This window comes from Triplophysa rosa, linkage group LG8 (assembly GCF_024868665.1).
Source record: "Triplophysa rosa linkage group LG8, Trosa_1v2, whole genome shotgun sequence".
NCBI lineage: Eukaryota > Metazoa > Chordata > Actinopteri > Cypriniformes > Nemacheilidae > Triplophysa > Triplophysa rosa.
The window spans coordinates 11,123,892-11,135,335 of record NC_079897.1 but is presented as its reverse complement, the minus strand read 5'-3'; the positions used below and the strand labels follow the sequence as shown (position 1 = coordinate 11,135,335).

Below are 11,444 nucleotides of genomic sequence, written 5' to 3'. Positions count from 1 at the left end.
GAGTGGCGACAAGCCTTTCAAACACCCCTCGCACAGACCACCCCAAATCTGCCCTCCAGACCCTCAGCGAGTAAGTGAAGAGAACAGCCGATATGCTTCCTGTGACCGCATTCGTGTCTATTACACTAGTTGATCTAGTGAACTTTAATGGCATTTAAATGCAATTTTAGAACAGCAGGAAAAACTAATGGTTTTTGCATCTGCTATTTTATACGATTAATATTGACTTATAGAACGGTTGTGTCAGTTGAATGCAAGATTAAACACATTTAGTTTAACTCTAAGATTAAAAGTGTATGAATGAAAAGATGAATGGTATATGAAAAATATCTATTATTTGCATTTATGCCAGGTTGCACTGCACAAGATGATGGTAGAAACAATGGAAGTATCATTTATAACTTGACCCATTGTGCAAAAATACATATACAGTGGCTTGCAAAATTATTCATCCCCCTTAATTTTATTCACATTTTGTTATGCTGCTGCCTTATTTTAAACTACTTTAAATTGTTATTTTTTTACATTAATCTACACTCCATGCACAATAATGACAAAACAAAAAACAGATTTTTGACAGCTTTGCAAATGTATTAAAAATAAAAAACAAAAATAAGTACATAGCATAAGTATTCATACCCTCAACTCAGAAAATGGTTATAGCGCCTTTACAGACTCAAATCTTTTTGGGTATGATGTGAAAAGCTTTACACATCTGCATTTGGCAATTTCCTGTCATTCTTCTCCTCAGATCCTCTCAAACTCTGTCAGGTTGGATGGAGATCATCAGTAGACAAACATTTTCAGGTTTCTACAGAGATGTTCAGTTGGGTTCAAGCACTAGCTGGGCCACTCAAGGACATAGACAGAGTTGTCCATAAGCCACTCTTGCATTGTTTTAGTTGTGTGCTTAGGATCATTGTCATGTTGGAGAATGAACCTTATGCCCTGTCCGAGGTTCTGAATGTTCTGGGCTAGGTTTTCATGATCATTATCTCCGTATTTTGTGTACAGTCCCTGAAGCTGAAAAACACCCCCACATCATGATGCTGTTTCCACTACACTTTACTGTTAAGACGGTATTGTACAGGTGTTGAGCAGTGCTTGTTTTTCTCCAGACATGATGCATGAATCTGAGATTCATCAGACCAGAATATCTTGTTTCTGACAGTTTGAAAGATTCGTTGAAGTACGTTTTTGCATATTTCAAGTTTCCATGTGTCTTCACTGAGCAAAGGCTTGAGTCTGGCCCCTAAGCCATAAAGCCCAGATTGGTGGAGTGTTGCAGTGATGTTTGTCCTTCTGTAAGTTTCTCCCATCTCCATATATGATCATGGAGCTCAACCAGAGTAATCATCAGCTTCTTGGTCACCGCTCTAACCAAGACCCTTCTCCATCGATGGCTCAGTTTGGACAGGAGGTCAGCTCAAGTAAGAGATCTGGTGGTTCCAAACCTTTTCATTGAGGATAAATGGAGGCTACATGCTTCTGTGAACCTTCAATACAGCAGATTTTTTTCAGAAGTCTTCCCCAGATCTGTGCCTTGATACAATCCTGTCTCAAAGCTCTACTGGCAGTTCTTTTGACCTCATGTCTTGGTTTTTACTTTGATATGCATTTTCAGCTGTTGCACCCTTTATAGAGAGGTATGTGCCGCTCCAAATCATAATTATTCAATTGAATTTGGCACAGGTTAACTCCACTCGAAGTGTATAAACATCAACAAGCAAAACTAATGCTTCTGAGCTAAATTTCAAGTGTTCCAGAAAAGGGTATGAATACTTATGCAATGTACTTATTTTTGTTTTTTTATTTTTAATAAATTTGCAAAGCTGTCAAAAATCAGTTTTTTGTTTTGTCATTATTGTGCATGGAGTGTAGATTAATGTAAAAAAAATCATTTAAAGTAGTTTAAGATAATGCAGCAGCATAACAAAATGTGAATAAAATGAAGGGGGTTGAATACTTTTGCAAGCCACTGTACATGCTACATAATGTTATTTGTGCTTGGTTCAGACCAGCAAGTTTCATTACAACGTTCTTTTTTGTTGTTGTTGTTGTTCTTGTCCTATATGAGAATTATGGTGTCAAACTGATGAAACTGAAAAATCTCAAATCTACAATAACAATTTTGTTAGTGGGTTGTTTTATTTTAGGGCACCATACTTTTTCACTTGTTCATTGTGACAGGGTTATTTTAAGAGGATTGTGGTACACAGCAAGATCTGCAGTGCTGTGTATTGTCTTGTACAAAAGCCAATGCAACTGTATGATGTTAAGATCTGTGTGTGTTTGAGCTTGTCAGGCTGCATTCTCTGTCAGCATTTTACTCTCCAGACCTCCATAGTCTAGTAAAACTACAGTAATTGCTTTTTATTAATTAGCTTTCTGCCAGATTAATTAAGACCCTGTCACTGATAATGCAGAAAACACACAGGCCCAGCACAGTGTTAGAGAGCTACTAATGATGTGCAAATATATTTTCCATGCCCTTTGCTCTGGTGTGTGTGTGTGTGTGTGTGTGTGTGTGTGTGCGTGCGTGCGTGCGTGCGTGCGTGTGTGTGTGTGTGTGTGTGTGTCATTCTTATTTAAAGATCCGTTGTCGGTGTCCTTAGGGAAATGTGGACATACGTGTCTGATAAACAAGCGTCTGTTCTGTTAAGAGCTGTGAAATCTGATGTCCAACATGCTTTCTTTTTGTTCTTCAAGTAGGCTTGTGTGTTTTATGCATCATCTCATGTCGCCCTACATGGTGATCCCTGGAAAATATTTATTTTGTTTCTTTTATTTGAAAAGCTTATCGTTAGTTTGTGTATCTGTAAAATAGTCGCTGCCTTGTTTTTAAGTACAGTTAAATCGTCATTTAATTTTACTATAGGCTCGTGATCAATTGCTGTAACTCGTAAAAAGTTTTTTTTCAAGTTTTGTTTTTAGGAGTATTTTAGGCCTAATTATTAGAAGATAATATTAAACGATGTATTATTATAATTATTATTGCTATTTTTATCATTACCCCATAATAATAATAAAAAGAATAAGGAGAAGAAATTGTTTATTTAATGAATTATTATTATTATTATTGTTAACTAAATTTTTTTGCTATTTTACGGAAATAGATTCAATGACGCATAAATAGCCTTACGGAAAAATAGTTAAATCACTATAAGCACCGTAATATTCTCAGATCAACAGCAGTATTTGCCATTAATGGCAGATCTGATGGTCGACGGAATCAGAGGAGAAAATAAAACACACTAATTGGTCAGCTGAAGATCTAAATCTTTTCGCCCATTTTCCCCTCCTTGCTAATGCGTTGTGTTAAAGTCTATTACCGCCGCTGGACGTTCATGTCCCTTAAGCTGAAGGAACATAAATATATAAAGAAAAGAAAAAAAACGAAGCCATCGGTTTGCACAGGTCGATAAAGCTTTTAGATTTGGAGATGTTTTCTATTTCCTGCGGCTAAGAGTTGTTAATGGAGCTTACGGAATTATCTTATGGCTCTCTGTTTTGAGAGCAGTTTATTTCATGGGCCCCGTGTCCCCTGTCGAGTCTGAATATGCTGCTGTCAAAGGCGCTTAATGAAAAGTAACGCGCCGATGATTACAGTTTGATTTGCTTTCTATGTAAAAGCGCCGTTAATTCAGCATCATCCCTCCGCTGTGTGTGTGAATTTACCACGGCTGAATGAGTAAGTCAAACCCTTCACATCTCTCTTTCTCTCTCTCCCTCCGACCCTGTTTTACAGTGTTGCGAAAGTTTCTGAAACAGTCAATATAATATATACACTATTCTATTGTATTCTTTGCTTATACCATCGTTTTGCTTTTAATATTAAATAATATATTGTATCAATGTAACGTTTATCTGCCAATTTATTAGGAATGACATTATATTATATGTTTTAAAACTTGTATTATAAAATAAATTTTAATCAGTTTAAATAATGTGGTTTTATTTAGGCCTATTAAATTCCTATTTTTTCTTATTTGGTGATAAAGAAATGGACCACAATTTCACTGTTTCGTTATTTGTTGTGTGCGTTGTGTTGCACAGATAAACACATTTTTTCTGAAACGTCTTTGTCCAAGGGATCGCTTAAGAGAAGATCACAATCGTTTGGCTTTCACATTAAAATTCATTACTTAGGCCCCTCTCAACGGACCCCAGTCCTCCAGTGGCCACACTTTCACCATCACTGTCAATTCTTACCTCAGACTGCGTGTTTTTGCCCTTTTATCTAGACCGACTAATTCTCCTGCCCTTTTCACTTAGAGACGTGCCCCGGTGAAAAAGTCTCAGAGTACAGAGAACATTCAGAAATTGAGGGGTCTGTGTCACGGCGAACATTTCAAATTATCTCGCCTTCTACCATAAACGGCCTGTCTGGATAGTTCACGCCATCTCAAATGCTGGGTCAAAGTAAAGGATTTGGTGCTTCGATAATATTATCTGAGCGAGAGTGGAAATCGATAGAGAGAAGTGAATGATGACTAAAAACATCCCAATTACAGCCTGGTTATGGCGGGTTAATGGGGCTCATCCAGCGCTGTTTTATGGCTCCTCGGGGCCTCATCTCTTCCGTCAGATGAGAGCGAATGATAAACAGTGATTAAGAGATTATTACAAAGCCAAACGCGGTGAACACGCAGCACACGCTTTTCTGCTCTATACAGTACATATACGAATTATTGAGAGAAATCATTGGAGGACAGTCGTTCATTTTGATTGCTATAGGCTTTTAAAGTTGACCCATTCTAAATTTGCATTATTTTCTTGTTTCAAAAACAAGTTATAATAAATAATTTCGTTTCTTATAAGTCTTAGAAAGGATGTAGGAACAACATGTTTTATTATGTGAAATTACTGTTAGAAAAGAAATCCACCGTTATGACTGTCAGATATTTAATGGCAAATACAGATTAGTTGTTCAGAAAGTTAAAGTTACAGAAACATACCTTTGCAACCTTTAAACAAACCAATGTATCGTTTAGTGAATCGCTGTGCGCACAGGGCATTCTCATGAATTGCGTATAAATAACACGCGCGTTGCATTATCGTGAAATACGTACGCCAAAGTTCGATTTTGCGTGCATAAATACGCCTATTTTTGCGTGCATATGATACGCCAACTTAGCGCGCGTGCATATTAACCGGCAATTTGTCTTATTAACCTGTCCCCTAACTCAAACCCTAAACCTAATGTTAGCGTGCGTGCATATTATAACCTCTACCCTAACCCAAACCCTAAACCTAACAGTATTATTTTAATTATTTCAGTGTTTCCTCTTCATGTACGTTTCAAAATGGCTGCTCTCCAGCGAGGTGCACGCATACATTGGCGTATTTATGCACGCAAAATCGAACTTTGGCGTACGTATTTCACGATAATGCAACAGCGTGTTATTTATACGCAAATCGATGTGAACGGGTTGAAACGCTTATACGTTCAGCACCAAGGACAGCGACTGTGAAAGACGCACAGACCGAAAGGCTTCGAAAAATCAGCTGTTTATTATAGTGAGCAGATCTGAACATTCCCAAATTTTAATGGGATTTCTGCATTTGTGCGATACGTTCTTAACAGTGACACTTGTGAGTCATTGCAACAATGTCCGAGTTCATCTAAAACAATATCCAATGAAAACTAGCAACATATGCATGCCAAATAAACATTCAAATCCGAAACAAAATTGGATTGTAAACTTTTTCAGTCTTTCAGAACATAAACGTCTAGCTGTTAATTTACACAAGTTTAACGTGCGTTACAAAACTAAACCGAACCAATAAATATACAAACCAATCCCGTTTGGGGACCCTCACCAGTGAGATGTCAGTACAACAATAAATACATACAGTTTCCCATGACAGCGCAATTGTTTTTAGTAACAAAAAGTATAACGTCTTTTGGGCCCATTGATTCACAGTCTGACATGTTCTGTTGTTTCTGTGAAATTAAAAAATTGTAAGCAGCTATTCCAAACAGTCCTCCTCGGGTTTTAAAGAGTGCATGAGTGTGCTAGGAACAGAATATTTTATTCACCCCCTTTGCAAAAGTCACATTGTCCTTACTGGGCTCCTGCTGCTGTGTTTTTATCACGTTGTTGTTTACTATGGAGCGTTCAATGGCCCCTGTCTCTAAGATAGACCCTTTGGTCGTAGTCGTCCAAGAAACTGAAGTGTTTGTCTGTGCTTGGTTTAAGGAGCTGTGTCTAAACAGGGGGTCGTGAAAAACTCCATCTACCCAGTTTCTGAGAGTGGTTACCGGTGAGTCCTGCTGTCTCTCCAGGACGTTAACAGGTGAGGAGGCAGAGGGTGATGGTTGACATCTATGCATACATGAGGAGTATTCTGTTGCGTTCAACGAGGTCGCGGTCTGGGCCAGGGACCAGATTCGCGGTTTGCTGTCCAGTAATGGATGGCCTTGCTGTTGGAAACACGTTTTGGTGTGCCGAAGGTCACCGATGTCGTGTTCGCAGTCTTCAGACGTCGTTTTTAAGCAACTTTTGGTTAAATCGTGGTCAGCTTCAAGCAGACCCGGAATGGATAGTTTTGGAGAGGTTTCTTTGATGCGATCATCGGTGGTCGCCATATGCGCGTTCATGTGGAAGCGATGTTTAAGTTCACACTCTGAGCTCTCCGATTCGATGGTGTCAAAATCATCCAAGTCACTTAACTGAAGCTCCTTGTCCTCTCGAGTTTTGCCCTCTGTTAAAAAGAGATAATCAGAGTATAAGAGAGAGAGACAAGGATATATAAAACATGGATCATTTTAAACCGCAATTTTTGTATAATAATTTTAATAATTCATAAGCTAAAAACAATTAATACATCATATGAGCTTAATCATTCGTGCACATTAAAATAGTCTCAAATTATATAGTAATGTTATGTTTGTTAATGGTTCATTAATAGCGTACAAATAATACAAAACGCAGATGGCCTACTTAGACAGCTCTTGGTTTCAAAGTATGAAGTAACTTTTGCATAACTTTTAATAAGTTATCGCGTAGTAACACTTATAGTAAACTATAGTTGAACCATGTTTAATGGTTTTTATTTAATAACGTTTTTATTATGGTTTTATTACAAATGTTACGGTAACTAGAGAAACAAGGCTTTGTGGTTCCTGTAGTTTTACATTAAATGGTCAAATATGCGCTATAGTAAAACATAGGTAGCCTTATTTTTTCATTGATAATGACTGACTCGTAAATATACAATGGCGCTGACCGTCATCATTGGTTTCACTTTTGATTTGATCTTCTTGTGACCCATCCTCATCATCATCGTATTTCTTATCATCTGAGCCCTTGTTTCTCGGTGGCCATGTCATCTTGTTCTCTTTCTTGAGTCTCCTTCTAGCATTGGCGAACCACGTGGACACTTGTGTTAGGGTCATTTTGGTAATGATGGCCAACATTATCTTCTCGCCTTTGGTAGGATAAGGGTTTTTCCTGTGCTCCTGAAGCCATGCTTTCAACGTGCTGGTCGTTTCACGGGTGGCGTTTTTTCTTCTGGTTCCTCCCTCCATAGATCCGTATCTATGTTATAAAAAACTTGTTGTTGTTGTTAAAGTTGCAAACAAATATTTATATATTTTTTGCTTGTTCTTAATATTTTACGCGCTAAAACTACACACACTCTTGCACCGAACATGTATGTTTCAGTGGGATAATAGAGCGTGCGAATTGCTTGATCGAGTGCACACAGAATGCACTGGCCGTCTATCTGTCCATTAAAGCATTTCAGGGAAAACCCTGAAGGGTAAACCGTGAAGTGCATGATAGCCTATAACATAAAATATATATCAATGGCAAGGCCTTTGCTCTTAAAATCTAAAGGAGGGGAAATATACATTTAGAAAATATATTCAAACATAGAGTTAATTATTCCATAAATTCGTTGAACATTGCTTATAAAATTGATCCGTATTAATTGAGTCTTACACTGGTTAATTGGTAATCGAGACGCGTAATGAGGGCCGGTATTCAATACCTGTCATACTGGTACTGTCCCAGGGTGGGATCATATGGGTAATACGCTGCAGCCTGGGTTATACCCGCATGCGCAGACGCACTCCCATCTTTGGCATCAAACGTTCCCTGCAATCAAATACAACACTTGTCAGTATGTGATGTCAATAACCAATTACATTTATACTGTACATTTATAACCCCCATATCCATGTTTTATTAATTGACAATGACGTTCTTAGCGGCATTTATTTTTAGGTGCAAAACAACATTTGTAAAATGATATTAATTCATTTTAAATGCAAACTTTTGACTAAGTTAAATAATAAAGAAAATGTGAAGTGTCCACTAGAACATATTCTGCACAAGCAGCCCAATGCATCTGCAATATTTTAATACCACATGAACAAGTTATATAGCCTACGGTTGATAACGATATTTTACAAACTCTCGTTACTTAGAGACTCAAACACATTTTCGTTATGCGGACTTTTGTCGATCTTGACACAATGAATCGTACGTCATTGCTATTATACAGATATATAGCCTATATTTTTCACTCACCAAAGAGTAGAAAGCAGAGGCGTCTGCTCCATAGGTAACATAATTCCCATAGCCTTGACTACTTGTGTAGGGGTTCCCATAGACTCCCAGGGCAGCGGCGGAGCTCAGCTCGTGTCTGGCAGTGGCCAGCAGTCTGCTTTCATACACGGGACAGTACACGGGCGTCTGCGCAGAGGAATCCGAGATGGACCTGGTGCTCGACTCGCAGCAAGATGTCAAAGAGTTGTTGGTCATGAGGAACTGCAATGGTGTGGGAAAAAAATAAAAACAAAGCCACGCTCGTAAAAAAGTTTCTGTAATATTAAGCGGTCAGAAAAAAACGTATTATGAGTTCCCAATGTTCCCAATCAAATTCCTAACGTTCCCAATGAAGTTGCTTTTTCTTTGGCAATGCCCATAAACAGCCCCTGCAGGACATTGCATTTTATGGATCATTGCCAAAAAACAACTGTTGTCCTCCTTCCCCCGTCCCCACTTCTGCATATGTCTGCGGCTCGAATCCGTGTTAGTAGATTTGTAAAATGATAAGCGCAGAGGGAACCCCCGAATTACATCGGAGGTGGATATCACTGACTCCAACCCTCTGATGCGTTTAAACACATCGCTTGATGATTTCACTTAAACTGTTAACATTTAAAAAAATCTGAATTTTCAATTCAAATGCAACAATCATTTCGGAATGGAACGCGGAGTATCAGCGCGTAATCTGATTTTACCTGTGGTGCTGAAGAGTAAGGATATCCGAACTGAGGATAGGACATTGTAGAGTGATCCCAGTTTCCGAGAAAGCAGGCGAGACTGCAGGTCTACTGTGTTTCACTGTAACAATTGATTGGTAAAGCATAAAGCTGCCGGACGCTTATAGGGCGAAGCGCAACACTACCATGTTTAATTTGCTTAAACGCCTTCCTGAGGATTTTCTTCTTTAACCGCTTTCTCTTTACTGTCTATTAAACTTCTACAACACAATCGAGCGCATCGTAAAACATTTTCCGAATAGCCGCCTTTGATGTCAGAAATACATATTTTGCGTTATAAAAACTAGTATTATACACGTCAGCCCAGATGCGGGTTGTTTTAAACGCCGGTGGCTCTGACGTCAGAAGAAACCCACTCAAAATGACCAGACTCTAACTTTAATATGCATTTCTCTGGAGAAAAATCCCACAGAGTGACAGAGGGGTGGGGACAAATTTTGAGGCACAATGGACTTGTAATTGAGCTTATCATTTAGACTTTTATTAGCTTTAAAAAGTCCTTACAACAACAAAAAATACGTTTTGCGACTATACACTTAAATGGTTTCGGAGTGATATTCAATTAGGACATTATCAGCATAATCTGATAGTTAGCCAGCATTAACACATTTAGAAAATAAATATTAAAATAAAGAGAGAAAAAAAGAGAGAGAAAAACAGAAGTTGCCCTTATCAAGAGATTCTATCTACAACAATGAAATGCACTGACAGTGTACAGCTGTTTTCAGCATGCCTTTCTGTTGTTTTATTCTCTACCCTCAGGTTTTTTTTGTTAATAGTGACAACTAAATTAGGCAAATTAATATCTTCAGACGTGCAATATTTAGTTCTGTGCATAATTGCACATTCCTTGCGAGTAATCAAAATATGGTTTTATCCAAATCTATCTATCTATCTATCTATCTATCTATCTATCTATCTATCTATCTATCTATCTATCTATCTATCTATCTATCTATCTATCTATCTATCTATCTATCTATCTATCTATCTATCTATCTATCTATCTATCTATCTATCTATCTATCTATCTATCTATCATCTTATCTAATTTCGCTATTTAGAGTGATGAAAGTGTAGGTGCACCATGGTGTGTTGCTGACTCGCTTAGAGAAGCCCGGGTTCAGACATGTGAGAAGCCCCGGGGTCACAGTCAAATTAATGATGATGTACTCCTCTTTTCCCCAGCTGGAAAAGCGCCTGCAAGAAACGAATCTGCCCGCAGTGACAGCTCGATTGCGGGTGATTGATGACTATCTTGAGACCGGCCAACATAATATAATATAGGCCGCATAATTGCTTTCATTTACAGATGAAGGTACTTGTCCTCAAATTGAGTTAGACTTTTATCAGGCAAGTATTTTTCATGCGTTCCTTCTCCTTTGGCATGCTCTTGAGTTTGGAAAATAAGTGTTCTGTGAAATTAAATTAGTCAGACAATAACCGAGCAAATGTCGCGGCGTACGTGTGTTAATAGACGTGGGGTCAAGTGACTGACCTACATTTGCGCAGCATTTCATTAATTTAGTCCTTCAAGTTTCTTTTCTCATGCAAAAAGCTATAAAACAAAACAAATAATAACAACCATTAATAGATCAGTCTTTCGAAATCAAGATTAAATTATTCGAGAGGGATTCATGTTTATAACTAAATTTATTATATATATGCGATGTATAACATGTATGGATTTTGTACACATTTATATAGGTCTTAAATGTTCATTGAAGTTCACATCTCAAGCGCACGCACACACAATTTTTTATAACGTTACGCGGAGTTAAATGGCCTTTCTCTTTTTCTCAGAAAATAACCCGTGACATTTTATCTCAAGTAACATCAACTCTATGATTGATTCGTCCTCTCACACACCGGACTGTAGTGAAAACAGGGAAGGCATCCTTGAAGTTGATGGGCACGTCTGCATAAGCGTTTTTCTTATACATTTACATTATGTTTTATTTTCTTTTGCCGGTGTTATTTGGGTCCCTATTAAATATTAAGACGCACTAGTATAAGCTTTTAGAGGATAATGAAGTCTGTGCAGAGTTTCTGCTCTTGTTTTTCGTTAAAGATTCAAACGAATCCCGACTCTTTTGGACGATGGATCAGATATGACAGGGTGTATTTTAGACGGAAATGCGTTCAA

The 11,444-nt window shown here is 38.0% G+C and overlaps 1 protein-coding gene across 1 annotated transcript; it reads right to left on the bottom strand.

Annotated features, from left to right (window-relative positions):
* Positions 1-5,498: 5,498 nt before the first annotated feature.
* On the bottom strand, positions 5,499-9,705 carry irx4a (iroquois homeobox 4a). The gene is made up of 5 exons (XM_057339903.1): positions 9,257-9,705; positions 8,541-8,780; positions 7,999-8,105; positions 7,234-7,544; positions 5,499-6,708 (listed from the first exon to the last, which is right to left on the bottom strand). The coding sequence occupies exons 1-5, from the start codon at positions 9,299-9,301 to the stop codon at positions 6,020-6,022; spliced, it is 1,392 nt and encodes a 463-aa protein (XP_057195886.1). The 5' UTR covers positions 9,302-9,705; the 3' UTR covers positions 5,499-6,019.
* Between the last annotated feature and the right edge of the window lie 1,739 nt (positions 9,706-11,444).

Coding starts and splice junctions, on each gene's coding strand:
- irx4a (XM_057339903.1), bottom strand. CDS start 9,301: ATGTCCTATCCTCAGTTCGGATATCCTTACTCTTCAGCACCACAG. Junction 8,781..9,256: donor CTTACTCTTCAGCACCACAG/GTAAAATCAGAT, acceptor ACACCATTGCAG/TTCCTCATGACCAACAACTC. Junction 8,106..8,540: donor CCTCTGCTTTCTACTCTTTG/GTGAGTGAAAAA, acceptor ATTTGATTGCAG/GGAACGTTTGATGCCAAAGA.